Source organism: Ranitomeya imitator, chromosome 7 (assembly GCF_032444005.1).
Source record: "Ranitomeya imitator isolate aRanImi1 chromosome 7, aRanImi1.pri, whole genome shotgun sequence".
NCBI classification, from domain to species: Eukaryota; Metazoa; Chordata; class Amphibia; order Anura; family Dendrobatidae; genus Ranitomeya; species Ranitomeya imitator.
Genome location: NC_091288.1, coordinates 180,431,913 through 180,448,485, shown reverse-complemented (window position 1 = coordinate 180,448,485; position 16,573 = coordinate 180,431,913). Strand labels below are relative to the sequence as shown.

Sequence of the window (16,573 nt, the reverse complement as noted above, 5' to 3'; positions counted from 1 at the left end):
CATCCACTGCTGTGATAGAACACAACCGTCCCTTATCTCGACCCCTCTGCCTGCTGCTTTGGTATTGTGTATTGAAGGCTTTTATATGTGAAGAGTTGCTAACATTGACTTCTCTGGTAGTAGCAACATAGCGGTAAAGACCACATCTACTCACAGTGGGTTAAAGAGTGAAAACCAGAGAATGTCTTAGACTCTTCCCAGTTTAGCCCATTGAAAACTTTGAAGCAGTTTAGTGTGTCTACATCATCTCAGGTAGGCCTCGTGAGATGAGGTACAAGTCCTTAGTTGTCGAAAGTCAAGCCTGACAGCTAGGTGTACCATAACTAAAAATGTGTCCGCGATGTTAAAGAAACGCAAAAAAGAGTTCTATGAGTAATAAATTGTGAAGAAAGAGTAATAAATGCAAAAAAGAACAATAGATTGCACCAGGGCCGACATTCAGAAAATTCATATTTAATAAATAATATAGTAATCTTATGTATTTTGTGTAATTGACGAATATTATGAAATGTTTTGCTACTTATTAACAATGTACATAAAATAGGTATTTAATAGTGATGAGCGAGTTTGCTCATTACTCAAGATTTCCGAGCATGCTCGGGTGTTCTCCGAGTATTTTGGGCGTGCTCGGAGATTTAGTTTGTGTCCCCGCAGCTGCATGATTTGCGGCTGCTGGACAGCCTGAATACATGCAGGGATTGCCTCTTTGTTAGGGAATCCCCACATGTATTCAGGCTGTATAGCAGCTGCAAAATATGCAGCTGTGGGGACACAAACTAAATCTCCGAGCACGCCAAAAATACTCGGAGAACACCCGAGCATGCTCGGAAAAATCGAGTAACGAGCAAACTGGCTCATCACCAGTATATAATTCTTAAACACATATATTGCAGCAAATAACTTCACTGAACATACTGTCCTCCATTTTAAGCATGTAAAATAATCACACGTGTACAAGGTTTGATGGCTCGGTGATGAGACGTCCCGACTTCATAGGTTGAGCGTTTGATGATGAGTCTTTTAGATCAGTCGTAACGTCTTCTCACAAGAAGGATCTACTGATCCTGCTCTGCTTGTTGTCTTGCTCTCATAAGCATCGCCAAGGTGTCTGTTTTTGGTTGGCTCCAAGGCCGCTGTTCTTCGTAACCATCCATTGGTCTGGCAGCTGATGAATTTGTGTGCCTCCAAGGCTGCCGACTGTCAAAGTCCTGAGCTTCTTCCACATTGTGCTGGTTTTGCTCTTGCTCATCATTTGGTCTTGCTCTTACCGCCATCTCCATTGCATTTCTATTTGTTTCTCCATGCATAGGCTGCAGTTCTTCATATTCAGCCTCTTGTCTTGCCCTCATAATCATCGCCATTGTATTTGAATTATCAGAATTATGGTTATTTGGGGAAGAACTTTCTTCCATTTGCTGCCTAGAAAGTTCCAAGTCTCTGGAACGACCACCACTTTGTGGTCTGGATTCTGTAAGGACAAAAAAAAGAATCCTGAAAAACTAAAAACTTACAAGAACTGCAAAAAAAAGCAAATAAAAATGAATCACAAAGGGTTTCTGAAGCTGGCCCAGACAATATAAATGAGAATCATCAGTGTATGGCAATTATGTTTTGGGACATATTGCTAAATTTCATTTTTGCAAGCATGATCAAAACCTTGCAGTTAATGTCCATCTTTGTACACTATGATGTTTTAAGGTACAGCTTCCTCTGCTAATTAATTTCATAATATGATATGCCCTACAATAGGAGGTTGCATTATTAGCTTAATGCTATTTACAGGGGTGTCCGTCTATACATCTGTCTCTTTATTTGATATATGACCATGCAGTTGTGGCACCCCAGGAGTCCGGTTGCCACAGTGGCACTGCCTCCCTCACAAGGGGTGATGTCATGCCTGGAAGCAAGGAGGGGTCCTTTTACCAGGTAATACCAGCATCCAGCGCTTTCCTGACTCCAGACCAGAAGAAAGAGCTCTAACACACGGTTTCAGGGGAGTTTCCCTATAAGTTCTGGCCTGGAGGCGGGGTTAGTTAGTCTGAGAGAGTGAGACAGGAGAGAAGTTGAGGAGGGCATGGTGAGTGGAGCTGTGTCCAAGCTAACCCCAAAACCGAGCGCCCAGAAACCGGACGCTGGAGTCCGTGGTTGCTCCCGGCAGCTAAACCCTGAAGGCAGGAGATTGCAGGTCTCCTGGCCCCTCTAACACCCAGCGGCACAGCAGCACTCCAGAGCCCGGAGCCACCGCTAAGGAGCGACACCTGGAATAGGCTCAAGTGGCCTGCCATGTGGGGAACATTTTACACAAACTGATAGACAGTGAGAGGAAATTGTGCAGAGCTTCAGGCAGCAAATACCTAAGAGAATAGCGCAGAAGGAAGGCCTCCAAACCCACCTGGCTAGGTGGATCCTAATTTGCTTCCAAGCTGCCCAGACCCCCATCATCGCTTGTTACCTGTGCCCCGGACTGCACCTTCTATCACCAAGTAAAGGTAAAGAAAACTATAATCCTTGTGTCCTCCAGCCATTTCGCACATCCTCAGTCCTGCACCCCAATGTCCACAATCCCTTACAAACTGTACCGGTAGCCCTTGGAACCCACTCCACCTGTGGGGAGCAGAACCATCCCAGCTGCATCACCATCGGCCCCAGCGGTCCCTTTAAGCGGCGTCGGCCACTCATTGCCGAGCACCACAGGTGGCGTCACAAACAAATTCCCTATAAACTTTATTCCCCTTTCCCTCATCATTTTATTGGACGCTCAGGGCCATGGACCAGGTCACTGCTGCCATGACAACCCCAGGAAGAACCGACCGACCTGGCCCGAGTACTCCATGGCCCTGGCGGGCGCTCCACAGTGCTAATAACATATTGGGATGGCAGTATACTGGTCACCATCACAGATGTTTACTGGACAATATATTCTTTTATTATCGTAGGTGATATATTTCCTGGGCTAGTGTGCATAGTCAAAATAATTCATGTGACAATTGTATATGTTTTTGCTGTTTATATAATGTTCTTATTTCTGCGAGGGAAGTGAGTGCATATGTACCGTATATCTTTGGTTTGTGTGTGTCTCAGTAGACGTTTGTATATTATATAATTAGGAGTGCACATCCATATGTGGTTTCTTTTCTTCCTTATACCATGTCTCTTTTCTCCACATGATGTAGCACGCTTTTATCTTATCTTATCGATTAGTAGTGCACCTTCTCCTTGTCCTTGTTGAAGCTGTGGATTGTGTAATGGCGGTGTCTGACCGTACAGGAATATGGTCTGACCAGATTCATACCACATCTCCTGAGCAGCGGGGGATGCAAAAGAGTATACAGACATTACCGCACCGGATCGCAAATAATTCTTTAATTCTTTCTTTGAGGTAAAAGATTTTTGCAAAACACAGCGAAATGCTTTACCTCACAAAAAGAATCAGATGTGATCACATGTTGTCCTGTCTGTTTTGCAATCCCCCACCAGTCCAGGAGATGTGGAATGATCAGACCATGTTCCTGTACGGTCAGACACAGCCATTACACAGTAAACAGCAGGAGCACATGTATAAGATTATCTCAGCACAGGAACATTTTTTTAAACACATCCAATTGTGGAAATTATTATTATTCCAAAATCTATTAATTAAAATCAATTTTAAAATTAACTTTGTTCTTGGGAAAACCGCTTTAAACTCATAGTAACATAGTAACATAATTATTAAGGTTGAAGGAAGACTTTAAGTCCATCTAGTTCAACCCATAGCCTAACCTAACATGCCCTAACATGTTGATCCAGAGGAAGGCAAAAAAAAAACCATGTGGCAAATAGTAATCCTTCCCGACTCCACATACGGCAATCAGACTAGTTCCCTGGGTCAACGCCCTATCAAGGAATCTAGTGTATCTACCCTGCAACATTATACTTTTCAAGAAAGGTATCCAATCCCCTCTTAAATTTAAGTAATGAATCACTCATTACAACATCATACGGCAGAGAGTTCCATAGTCTCACTGCTCTTACAGTAAAGAATCCGCGTCTGTTATTATGCCTAAACCTTCTTTCCGCCAGACGTAGAGGATGCCCCCTTGTCCCTGTCTCAGGTCTATGATTAAAAAGATCACCAGAAAGGTCTTTGTACTGTCCCCTCATATATTTATACATTAAAATAAGATCACCCCTTAGTCTTCGCTTTTCCAAACTAAATAGCCCCAAGTGTAATAACCTATCTTGGTATTGCAGACCCCCCAGTCCTCTAATAACCTTGGTCGCTCTTCTCTGCACCCGCTCTAGTTCAGCTATGTCTTTCTTATACACCAGAGACCAGAACTGTGCACAGTATTCTAAGTGTGGTCGAACTAGTGACTTGTATAGAGGTAAAATTATGTTCTCCTCATGAGCATCTATGCCTCTTTTAATGCATCCCATTATTTTATTTGCCTTTGTAGCAGCTGCCTGACACTGGCCACTGAACATGAGTTTGTCGTCCACCCATACACTGAGGTCTTTTTCATTGATGGTTTTGCCCAGAGTTTTAGAATTAAGCGCATAGTTATACATCTTATTACTTCTACCCAAGTGCATGACCTTACATTTATCCCCCATTAAAGCTCATTTGCCATTTATCAGCCCAAGCTTCTAGTTTACATAAATCATCCCTTTAATATAAAATTGTCCTCCTCTGTATTGATTACCCTGCAGAGTTTAGTGTCATCTGCAAATATTGAAATTCTACTCTGAATGCCCCCTGCAAGGTCATTAATAAATATGTTAAAAAGAAGAGCGCCCAATACTGACCCCTGTGGTACCCCACTGCTAACCGCGACCCAGTCCGAGTGTGCTCCTTTAATAACCACCCTTTGTTTCCCTGAGCCAGCTCTTAACCTACTTACACATATTTTCCCCTATCCCCATTATTCTCATTTTATGTATCAACCTTTTGTGTGGCACCGTATCAAAAGCATTTGAAAAGTCCATATACACTACATCCACTGGGTTCCCTTGGTCCAGTCCGGAACTTACCTCTTCATAGAAACTGATCAAATTAGTCTGACATGAACGGTCCCTAGTAAACCCGTGCTGATATTAGGTCATGAGGTTATTCCTCTTCAGATACTCCAGTATAGCATCCCTTAGAATGCCCTCCAGGATTTTACCCACAGTAGAGGTTAAGCTTACTGGCCTATAATTGCCGAGTTCAGTTTTTGTTCCCTTTTTGAATATTGGCACCACATTTGCTATACGCCAGTCCTGTGGCACAGACCCTGTTATTATGGAGTATTTAAAGATTAAAAATAATGGTCTATCAATGACTGTACTTAATTCCTGCAGTACTCGAGGGTGTATCCCATCCAGGCCCGGAGATTTGTTAATTTTAGTGATTTTTAGATGCCGCCGCACTTCCTGCTGGGTTAAGCAGGTGACATTTAATGGGGAATTTTTATCACTAGTCATTTTGTCTGCCATGGGATTTTCTATTGTAAATACTGATGAAAAAAAGTCATTTAGCATATTGGCTTTTTCCTCATCCTCTTCCACCATTTCAACCAGACTATTTTAAGGGGGCCAACACTATCATTTTTTAGTTTCTTACTATTTACGTAGTTAAAGAATATTTTGGGATTATTTTAACTCTCTCTGGCAATGAGTCTCTCTGTCTCAATCTTTGCTGCCTTGATTTGCTTTTTACAGACTTTATTTAATTTTCTGTATTTATTTAATGCCTCATCTCTACCTACTTCCTTTAATTCTCTAAATGCTTTCTTTTTGTCACTTATTGCGCCCCTTACAGCTCTATTTAGCCATATTGGTTTCCTCCTATTTCTAGTATGTTTATTCCCATACGGTATATACTGTGCACAGGTCCTATTCAGGATGCTAATAAACGTCTCCCATTTTCTTTGTGTATTTATATTTCTCAGGATATCGTCCCAGTTAATTGCACCAAGATCCTCTCTCATCCATTGGAAATTTGCCCTCCTGAAGTTTAGTGTCCTTGTAACCCCTCTACTACACATCTTTTTAAAGGATACATGAAAACTTATTATTTTGTGATCACTATTCCCCAAGTGACCCCCAACCCTTATATTTGATATGCGGTCTGGCCTGTTGGGTAATATTAGGTCTAGCAGTGCCCCTCATCCCCATTGGTTGCATATTACAGGACATGTGCTGCTAATAACCATGATATTCTATGCGTAGAGATGCATATTAATGATCCTTCTGCGAGCATAGAACTGGTGTACAAACAGAACAGTAGACACCCAGCGATCAGCATCTTTATAGCCGATTAGACGCTTACTGGCTGTGGTCAGCGGATGTGATAACCTCAATATTTTAGAGGCTTCGGTGACACTTATATATGTCCAGTACACTGTTAAATGTAAAAATAAATTAAAAAAAAAATGTTCAAAGAATTTGTAACTTACCCCGACCCATCTGCTGCTTTTCACTTCTATATGACTGCTGAACCTAGGATATTATAAGCAGTTAATAGTAAATTTTTAAAGCAAACATGGTACATCATCGCTTGCAGTTGATGGAAAAATCATTGAGTGTTCGTTATCCACCATAGGAATATTTACCTAATCATGACCAAATCTGTGTTCACTGATTTTATTTTGGGGGTTTTATTGATAGAGGTGATAAAACTTATAGGGATGAATATTTATTAACAATACGTTTTGTAAAGAAATTCAGTTTCCTAACCTGTACTTGTGGTGTTTGGTGGGGTTCACCACGCTTTCTTTCACTTGGTTTCTTTGATTTTCGGAGTCCTTCAAGCAAAAACGATTTGTCTTTACCCACCTGAAAAAGTTATAATACAATTATTTGTAATGATTATAGACAGGCATATGGGGTTTACATGTTGGCAAGTATTCATTAAGGATTTCTTAATAGGATTGTCCAGGCAAAATGAAAATTTTCCCAGTGGCTTGGTGTGCTAAAAAATAGCAAACAAAATAATACTCACCTTCTGGCACTTAACTGGATCCAGCACTGGACACTCAGTGGTCTGGAGAGATGTCATTATTCAGGCAGAAGCAGGACCGCTGCGGTCTGTGATTGGCGGTCACGGTCTAGGTGACTTTCACACCATGTATCAGTGCCATCACCAATGACACAATGCGGGAGTCACCTGTCCACCACAGCCCATTTTCATGGACAATGCCTTTAAATACCTGGATGTGTTTTAGCTACTGCTAGCAGCTGGCAAAGGCATCCATGATGGATCCAAAGTGATCATCTTCTATATTACAATGTGCAGGTTCTGGTCAAGCCAAACTTTATAGTTTCTATGTTAAGTAGGTTGACAGATATTTTAATTTTGATGACCAAGCATTAGGATAGTCCATCAGTATTTGATTAGTAGGGAAGAGACCCCTGGCACCTATTCTGATTTGCTATGTGAAGGGGCTGCAGCAGCCCTGAAAGCGTCACTGATTTGTGTACCAGCATATCGTATATTTAAAGCCATTGGAAAGGTTATCAACTACTCAACATATTACTGAAAAAGAAGCCACATATACTAATGCATGGTTAGGCTACGTTCACATTGAGAATTTTGAGGAGAAAAAATCCAGCAATTTTTTCAAACGGAAACCGCTTCATGAAACACTCAGGGAGGTTTTGGAACCTAAAGTGGCTTTTTAAAGGAAACCTGTCACCTCTGAAAAATGGTATTTACCTGCAGATAAGGGGTTAAAGCCACAGGTAAATAGCATTGCACTTCTGTGTGTATGGTGTAAATAGGGACACACCACTCACAGGACTGCTATGGCTTCTTCAAACAGCTGACCATAGAGTTAGAGGTACCAAGAGATGGACCTTCACTGATCTGATATTTTTGGTATATCCTAACGATATGTCATCAGTACAATATTTGGAATGCATAGGTAATGCAGATAAGTTTTCCAATGTATACACTTACATTAGCGATCTGTGTGAGCAGCAGCTTCACCATTATCTTCCGTCCTTGGACAATTTGCAAGTAAAGATATGAAATAATTCTGTAGCAAAATGTAAAATAATTAATTTGATGTCATCTGTGATATAACCATAAAGTGCACAAAAACTCTGTCTGCTCAGATATATATACAAATCAAGACCAACTAATAAACTCAGACCATCCACCATATACCCTACCTCTTCATTCAGGTATAGCACATGGGCATGCTTGGCACAGCCGCGAATGACCAATGTACCAATCAGTCAGGCACTAACCGTAAATATTAAAGGCTTTGTCCGCTTTCAGAAAATTTTTGTCTGTCGAATTAATTCATTGTAAAAAAAACTTAAGTAAATAAGGGAGCACTCTGCAGCGCTGAAACATGCAAACTTGAAACACGAAATTTGAACTGCATTACTGCACTAGAAATATGAAAAATGAGAGCGTTTAGAAAGTGGCCAATTTTATGTGTACCTGGTAGCCCCTTTACGGCATCTCTCTGTAAAAAAACTTAACACCTTGCTTAATCCCTGTGGGTTCAGTGTTGTGACTTTGCATTGCCCAAGACTCTGTTGTTTGGCTGCAGTGGTGAAGTCATATCGATCAATCATTAAGCTAATTGGCCAATGCCATCTACATCAGTTGATCAGTTGAGCCCAGTAATTGTCTGCAGCGCTGTAAACTATACGCAATTACAGAAGCAGTGTGAGAAACACAGCATTGGACCAGGGGTGGATAAATAAAACTCAGTTTGTTTTTTGCAACAAGCTGAGCAGGGCAGCAAAAGTTTTCTAAAAGGGGACACCTGGCCCTACCAGGAGAAGGCACAAAAACCTGACTTTTACAAAAAATGAGGATGACTCTTAAGAAAATAGTAATCATAAATGCCATTAATTTTTTTGCTTGTTTTATGTTGTTTCCAGCTCTGTGCAAGGGCCCCAAAACTCTGTACGATGGTCCAATTTCTGCAGGGAAATTCACACCAGCCAATCCCCAAGATATACTAATTTTTACCAAAAGTTATAAGGACGGAAAATATCTATTCATGAAACCAAAAGCTTATTTTTTAAGGTACGGGCCTTAGCTCCTGACCAAACAAATGTTTGGCAAGTGCAGCAATAAAATGCCTAAAAATGTTAGATTTTCCTATTCCTGTACTGTAGGACCTGTCTGGAATGTAGTTGTGTCCATATTAATATGATCACAGATCACACAATGGTTAGTTGAGTTTGGTTGTTGTAAAGAGTGGAGCAGATTATATAAAACCAGAGTTAGAGAGCTACCGTATTTAAGAGACGCTATATTATACTTACAAAACAATCAGGGTGAGTATGTAAAAGAACAGGACACTTTCAACCAAGTTGTTGTAAATCCACACGACCCATTTTGCATTTTCAAAAATTCTTATAGAACTTATCCATGTAGTAATTGAGTCGTATGGAGTAGGCAGAGTCCGGAAAGGTCCACACATCTCTGAAGGCTTACGTCTAAAATCAGAAACAAGAAACGTTAGAAGAAACTAAATAAGGTGAAACAAAATAAAGAAGACTGAAAGTAAAGGAATTGTAAATCTTGCTTAGAACTCCGTCCCCCACCTGCTCAAAAGACTCTACAACTCTTCATTCTCATAGATCTCTGCTCACATCTACATCTACCAACCCACTCAGGTGATGACCTACATCTACCAACCCACTCAGGTGATGACCTACATCTACCAACCCACTCAGGTGATGACCTACGACTTTCATCCTCTGAAATCCTTCTTACTACATCCTCTCGTTCCACGTTGCAGATCTTCTCCTATGAGAACCCCATTATGTGGAAATGACTCTGAGGTCCATCTACTTTACTCATAACAGTCCCAGTTTCGAGAGTGCATTGATGATAACGTATTTCGTCGAGGAAGCCTATAACACGTCATGATTGTTCCTGGCCTAAACACAAACGGACCTCATCGTGTAAATCTCTGCTTCACAAACTGTTTTTTATTATGACAATAGACCTGCAATATCTAAGAAGTGCTGTCATGAGAGATATGAGCATTGCAAAGAAGGACACATATACTAAGTGCTTAAATCTCCTGTTCAGCTCATAAAAAGGTTTAGTGGGCTACAAACAGTGGCGACATTACAACTGCCAAAAATATTAAGGAGAATTATTCTACTATCTCTCAGCCAATCAACCATGGATGGTGTTCCTAACAAGGCAAACCGGCCAAAAGCAGAAGACTCCAAGATTCTCCTCATACTGCTCCTCCCAATTGTTGTTTTCAGCTTGGTGCCAGGCAAAGTGAACAGTCCTCTAAACCTTGGAAGACATTGCCCTCCACAATTTTAACTAACTCTGTCCAAATTTTCCTTCAACAATATGGAAAGAAATGACTTTAGTTTGATAAGAGAAGCTTGCAGTTATTTCTTTACCTCCACAAAGTGACCCCAACAACAGAGAGAACTCCAACAAATGATGGGAAAAAAAGGAGGAAAATGAAGACTGTGGTCATGTGTGATGCTCTCCAGGCTCTCCGAGGAGGAATACAGTTCATCATTAGGCTCACCTAGATAACGATAAAAAAAAACAATATTTGTCTGGGCCTCTACACAATTACCTTCACTTTGGTTTCCATTTTCTTAGTCAATTTACTGGAATTATATAATTTATGTTTATTGTTTTCCTTTTATCATATGCTCACATGCTCTGGACAAGATTACTATTTAGAGTTTAAAAGTCAGTTCATGGAACCCCATAATGCTTGAAGATAAAAAAAAGTGTATTTTTCTTATATATTAGTTACCTCTACAATTTTTTTTCCTATGTTATGCTCTAAAAGATTGTATCTGTATTTATTTACAGGCTGTGTTCAGTTGTCTTTATTTTTAGGCTGTATTTATATATGAAGATTTATTAGCTGTATTTTATTTGGGAAAAATGTTCCGAATATATTGCATTTTAATGTATTACCTTTTTTATAAAAAAAAAAAAACAATATTGAACAATAAACAAAGGGTACGTAGATTATTCATCAGCATTAGAAAAGCAAATAGAGTTTTACAGGACTTTGAACATTAGACAGTGAATTATAACTATAACCAACTTCCCCTCCCCCCTCCCATGTATTACCTTTTTAACATAAAATATTATGAATAATTTGATCATCTGTAATATTGGTAGTAAAGGGGAGAAGAAGATTCCGATCCTGTAAAAGAGAAAAATAACAAATATTGCTATAGGGCTATATGAGCAGACATAGTTTTTATGCCTTTGCTTTTAAATATAGATATCTACATTAAAAAGTATTTCAACAACCTATGCATAAATCAATAATGCAACCATATTTAAATTATATAGATCTTATTTGGAAAAAAAAAGTCATTTTTCTTCTTTATGATTCCCCATCTGTTTGCTGAGGTCAACCACCCGTCCTGAGAACAAGAGGTTTTCGAGTCCCATCCATGCAAGGATACCGTACCAATCTATGGAACTGATAGAGAAAGTTGAGTCCTATCTCCGTCAGCCCCATAGAAGTAAGTTTAGATACATCTTTTAGAAATATCTAACATTGATCCAAAACACGAGCAGTATGGAACTGAAAACTGAAAACCCTATATTCTTGTTGGAGATCATATCTACAGTTTTACATTCTTTTGTAGTGAAATGAATTCTAACCTTTATGACAAACGGGCAGTAACTAGTATAAGGTGGATAGTACTAAAATCATAAGAACATATTTACAAATGTAATGCGCCATAGAATAAATGGCGCTACAATAATAAATAATAATAATAATGACATACCAGGCCAATGTCTGTGCATAAATCAGATCCAAAACGTTCCTCGCAATATCAAATTCAGGGACTCCTAATGTTTTAAGGCAGTATTTGCCAATAATCCTACAAAAAATAGGTTCAGATGTAAAATGCCGATTATAACAAGGACCCCTGACTTACGTGGACAAGGACACATAACTTACTTTCTCAGAAACTCTCCAAAGAAGGAACCAAACAGCACAAAGAGAAAATCGATCACAACCAGACGATAGATGTCTTGTCCAATATAGGATTCCCAGCACTAGAGAAAGAATGTCACAAATGTGCAAGAATTGTCACTTATCGTTGTAATTGTTACTGAGGCATCTCTCATACTGTCGGAGGGGAAATTTGGGATTACGCTTGATTGAACCAACTTCATAGGCAGAAAGCAATAAATCAGTGGTCAGAGATTGTGAAGATATTGGACTACATGGCAGAAGTTTATGAGTTCTAGTTTTATCAAAACTACAGCAAGCCGCTCAGTTAGTGTCATATCAATGGAATCAGGATCTTTGACTCTATGATACACTGCTATCAGATGAGGCTTCAAAGACCTGGTGACAACTTCATTGATTCATAAGATGCTTTAACATACTTCACTGTGTATTATGGCATAATATAATTGTCTAGGGGGTACTTCTGTCTGTCTTTCTGTCTTTCTGTCTGTCCTGGAAATTCCGCGTCGCTGATCGGCGTCGGGCACAGTCCGGCCGAGAATTAGTCCCTCCCTACTTCCGTCCAGTAAGTGCCCAGCGCCCGCTCCATACTCCCCTCCAGTCAGCGCTCACACAGGGTTAATGGCAGCGTTAACGGACCGCATTATGCCACGGGTAATGCACTCCGTTAATGCTGCTATTAACCCTGTGTGACCAACTTTTTACTATTGATGCTGCCTATGCAGCATCAATAGTAAAAAGATCTAATCTTAAAAATAATAAAAAAACTAAAAATCTGCTATTCTCACCTTCCGTCATCCGCCGATGCGCGTGCGGCTGCCGCCAGCTTCCGTTCCCATAGATGCATTGCAAAACTACCCAGAAGACTTAGCGGTCTCGCAAGACCGCTAAGTCATCTGGGTAATTTCACAATGCATCTCTGGGAACAGAAGCTGGCGGCAGCCGCGCGCGCATAGCGACAGCTTCGCTGGACACCGGCGGGTGAGTATATAACTATTTTTTATTTTAATTATTTTTTTTAACAGGGATATGGTGCCCACACTGCTATATACTACGTGGGCTGTGTTATATACTGCGTTGCTGCTATATACTACGTGGCCAGTGTTATATACTGCATGGGCTGTGTTATATACTATGTGGCCTGTGTTATATACTGCGTGGGCTGTGTTATATACTGCGTGGCTGCTATATACTATGTGTGCAGTGTTATATACTATGTGGGCAGTGTTATGTACTGCGTGGGCTGTGTTATATACTATGTGGCCTGTGTTATATACTGCGTGGGCTGTACTATAAATTACTTGGGCTGTGTTATATTACGTGGGCTGTGTTATATGCTGTGTGGCTGCTATATACTACGTGGGCAGTGTTATATACTGCATGGGCTGTGGTATGTACTGCGTGAGCTGTGCTATATATTGCGTGGGCTGTGTTATATACTGCGTGGGCTGTGTTATATATTACGTGGGCTGTGTTATATACTACATGGCTGTATTATAGACTGCGTTTCTGCTATATACTACATGGCTCCTATATACAACGTGTCCTGTGCTATATACTATGTGGCTGTTATATACATACATACATATGCTGGAATACTTGATACGGTAGAATCGAGCCACCATCTAGTGGCATAATAACATACTTTTTATTAAAGGGGTTTAAATTGATAAAGTTTGCAGTCAGGCACTATTTGCTGTAATGATTTGCTGGTTTCCGAGCCAGGAACGATGTAAGCGTTATGCATACTCCCAAGCAGAAGCCAGCTAGTGGGTGCGGCCTTGTTCCATATACTTGTATTGAGTGAGGCCACGCCCATTAAACTGCTGGAACTAGACCTAGCCCACTAGACTGGTTCTGCCTGGGAGTATGTATAATACATACGTACCCGCCATTCCTGACTCAGAAAGCGGTGAATAGTCACAGCGCACAGTACGTATGCTGGCGAGATTCGTAAGTCTGCAGTCACACAGAGTGACTGCAGACTTATCGATTTAGACCGGACATGCTAAGTAGTATAAAGAACCTGATAAGAACTGGTATATTTGTTCAATCAAAGGTTGCCAAGCCCCTGATGAATCTGTGCCTCTACTGCCAGATACAGTATCTCCTTACCTGTCCCGTCATGTGTTAATACCATGCATGCAACTTCTGCCACTAAACATCTACACCAGCCACATATCTTCAGGCTGCCCACTGAGTTTTATACTGCTATACTGTACTGCTGCTGCCAGGGTTGCCATGACAGGCCTTACACAGCCAGCTATCTCCTTGCTTTTCCATCCTATTCTATACTGTGCAGTTGCTGCCACTTCCATTGCCACTGCCACCAGATGCCCACAAAAGCAGCAGCCTGGAATTATGAAATATGGATAATCATAAAATGAGTTATAGTATTTCATTTTGGCTACCTGCAGCCACCAGTCGAAAGATTTAACTGTATACCTCATATAGTAGAAAATAGGGTTGGCACTCGGCGCTATTCCCAAAAACAGGATAAGCATATTGGGATAGAGGTGGTATTCACATATGTGGTGCACAATAGCTGAATGAGTTACCGTATACTTTTATATTATTAAATTCATTGTGTGTGTGGTATGCAGTAAATTCCATGGCGCTACCTTCTCGTGCTTGCTCTTTATCTAGATTTTTATTTTATAACTCAATTATAAAGAGGACTTGGAGGTTTGTATGAGAAAAACCGAGCTCTTTCCCATATAAAAGAAGCACTCCTCCCATCAAAATGTTTATCCTCTTAATATATTCCAGTCATCATATAATATAGCACTATGTACTTACAATTGCTCATTTTGTCTTTCTACCCAGTTAATTCTTCTCTTTTCCATTAGGTCTATGATATCACGTAATTAGATACTGACTAGCTGATTCCTTCTAAGCTCTATGTAGAAACAGGAGGTCAATTTTCTCTGCACAAGTCATGAGTCACTGCAAAAGTCTATAGCAAGGAGAGAAGGGAGCAGCTGGGTCAGGAGTTGAAGAGGGGGATGATAAATGCAGGAACAAGAGACTTCCATAGAACAGAGAAAACCGAAGAATTAATTGGGTAGAAAGGCAAAATGAGCAATTGTATGTACTCAGCGCATTATAATATAACTATTTTATGAGGATAAACACTTTGGGAGGAGGAGTGCTTCTTTAAGATATACTAGGAAACAAATTAGCGCAACATTTTAGATATATTTAGATTGATTTTTTATTTATATATTTAGAATGTTTCTTTTTAATTAATTTATGTATTTAAATTGATTTTTATTAAATAAAGTGGATGGTCTTCGAGGGCTTAAATTTACTGCAAAGTGGGCACATACAGTACATTGATTTGCAATCTATGAATGTTATTATAGTTCTGCTTCCTTAATGCTTCATATTAAGAGTTTTTATGTTCTTTCCATTGTTCTGAACAATGGTTGTGTGACCTTAAATTTCTACCGGTCAACATGATCTCGCTGATAAAACAATTACCCGTAAATATATTGTGTGTACAGTCATTAACATGAGTCTATTCACGTTTGATTTTTGGCCAGTTTAATGGATGCCTTAGAGAGGAGAGGGGCACACAATATGAGAATGGGAGTGTTCACATTTCTTTGCTAATTTTTAAAAATAAGCAAATGTGCAGGTTTTTTTTTTTTAGAGTTTTGTTTCTTTATAAATTGTGCCATTCATTTTAATAGCAATAAAGCACTGGCAAAACATGGTTTGCCAGCACCACGAGCAAGCCAGGTATTACTCTTCCTAACCCAATAATAATGCTCCTTGAGCGCTTACTTTAGAAAGAATTAATGCCCCCTTAATGCTCCATAGTATGACATCAGTTGAGTGTCTCCTTCCAAATAAGAAAGCCACCTTTGTAGCACCCTTGACGACAAAAATAAAGGTTATACTCAGCTATCTCAAGTCATCTTCTCCCCTGCACACAGGGCACGTCATACATGTGGTGCAATGGAGTGGTGTCATTATGCTTCCTGGGGATGTCTTATAGGACATTGACTTTGATGTCTTGTAAGATATTCAAAGTGGTGCTTGCCTGCAGATCCAGGGCGCCTGGCCAGAAGTCAGGAGCATATCTACTGCCCGGGATCTTTGCAGCTAATGGCACAACAGCTACTTTTTATTCTTTTGAAATTTTGCACTACTAGCAATTTTTAACTCAATTGCTTGGTTTGCATTGTAGCAATCCTCTGAAATTTAACACTGCAAATGATGTAGTGCCTGTATGAGTAGTGCAGAGCAGTTACCAACTACATCATGCAGCAGTAAAACGAGCATGGGTTACTTTGCGATCCGCCAATAGAAGCTGATGAGAGACACGTGTTACCTACTAAAGCCCTTTGAAGAAGCTACAAAATTGTGGAATTAACTATGCTATCCCCCTCATATTCATCCTGGTGAAAACATTCACCAAAATGCAACAGGGCATGGAAGAAAACAGCTATTTGAATGTGTTTATCACAGCCCTGTGGCTGTTTTGGGTCATCAATGTCCATGTTGCATGCAGCAACATGAAGAGACAAGAGAGGAGGAAAACGATGATGAGGAAAAGGCCGGTTCACATTTGCGTTCGACTGAGTTGCAGAGGGCTGCATACTTCCTCCGTTAAGCTCCGCCGACTTCCACTTAGCTCCGCCTAC

At 40.3% G+C, this 16,573-nt stretch overlaps 1 protein-coding gene across 1 annotated transcript in view; it reads right to left on the bottom strand.

Moving 5' to 3' along the window:
• Positions 1-433: 433 nt before the first annotated feature.
• Positions 434-16,573, bottom strand: part of TMC5 (transmembrane channel like 5) — a 95,753-nt gene continuing 79,613 nt past the window's right edge. Inside the window, exons 14-22 of the mRNA XM_069734133.1 lie at positions 11,907-12,004; positions 11,731-11,826; positions 11,057-11,132; positions 10,360-10,493; positions 9,253-9,426; positions 7,922-8,000; positions 6,700-6,798; positions 6,420-6,462; positions 434-1,468 (exon numbers count right to left, since the gene is read on the bottom strand). Coding sequence (XP_069590234.1) covers positions 1,056-1,468; positions 6,420-6,462; positions 6,700-6,798; positions 7,922-8,000; positions 9,253-9,426; positions 10,360-10,493; positions 11,057-11,132; positions 11,731-11,826; positions 11,907-12,004 — 1,212 coding nt within the window. The 3' untranslated portion in view covers positions 434-1,055. The remainder of the gene's footprint in view (positions 1,469-6,419; positions 6,463-6,699; positions 6,799-7,921; positions 8,001-9,252; positions 9,427-10,359; positions 10,494-11,056; positions 11,133-11,730; positions 11,827-11,906; positions 12,005-16,573) is intronic.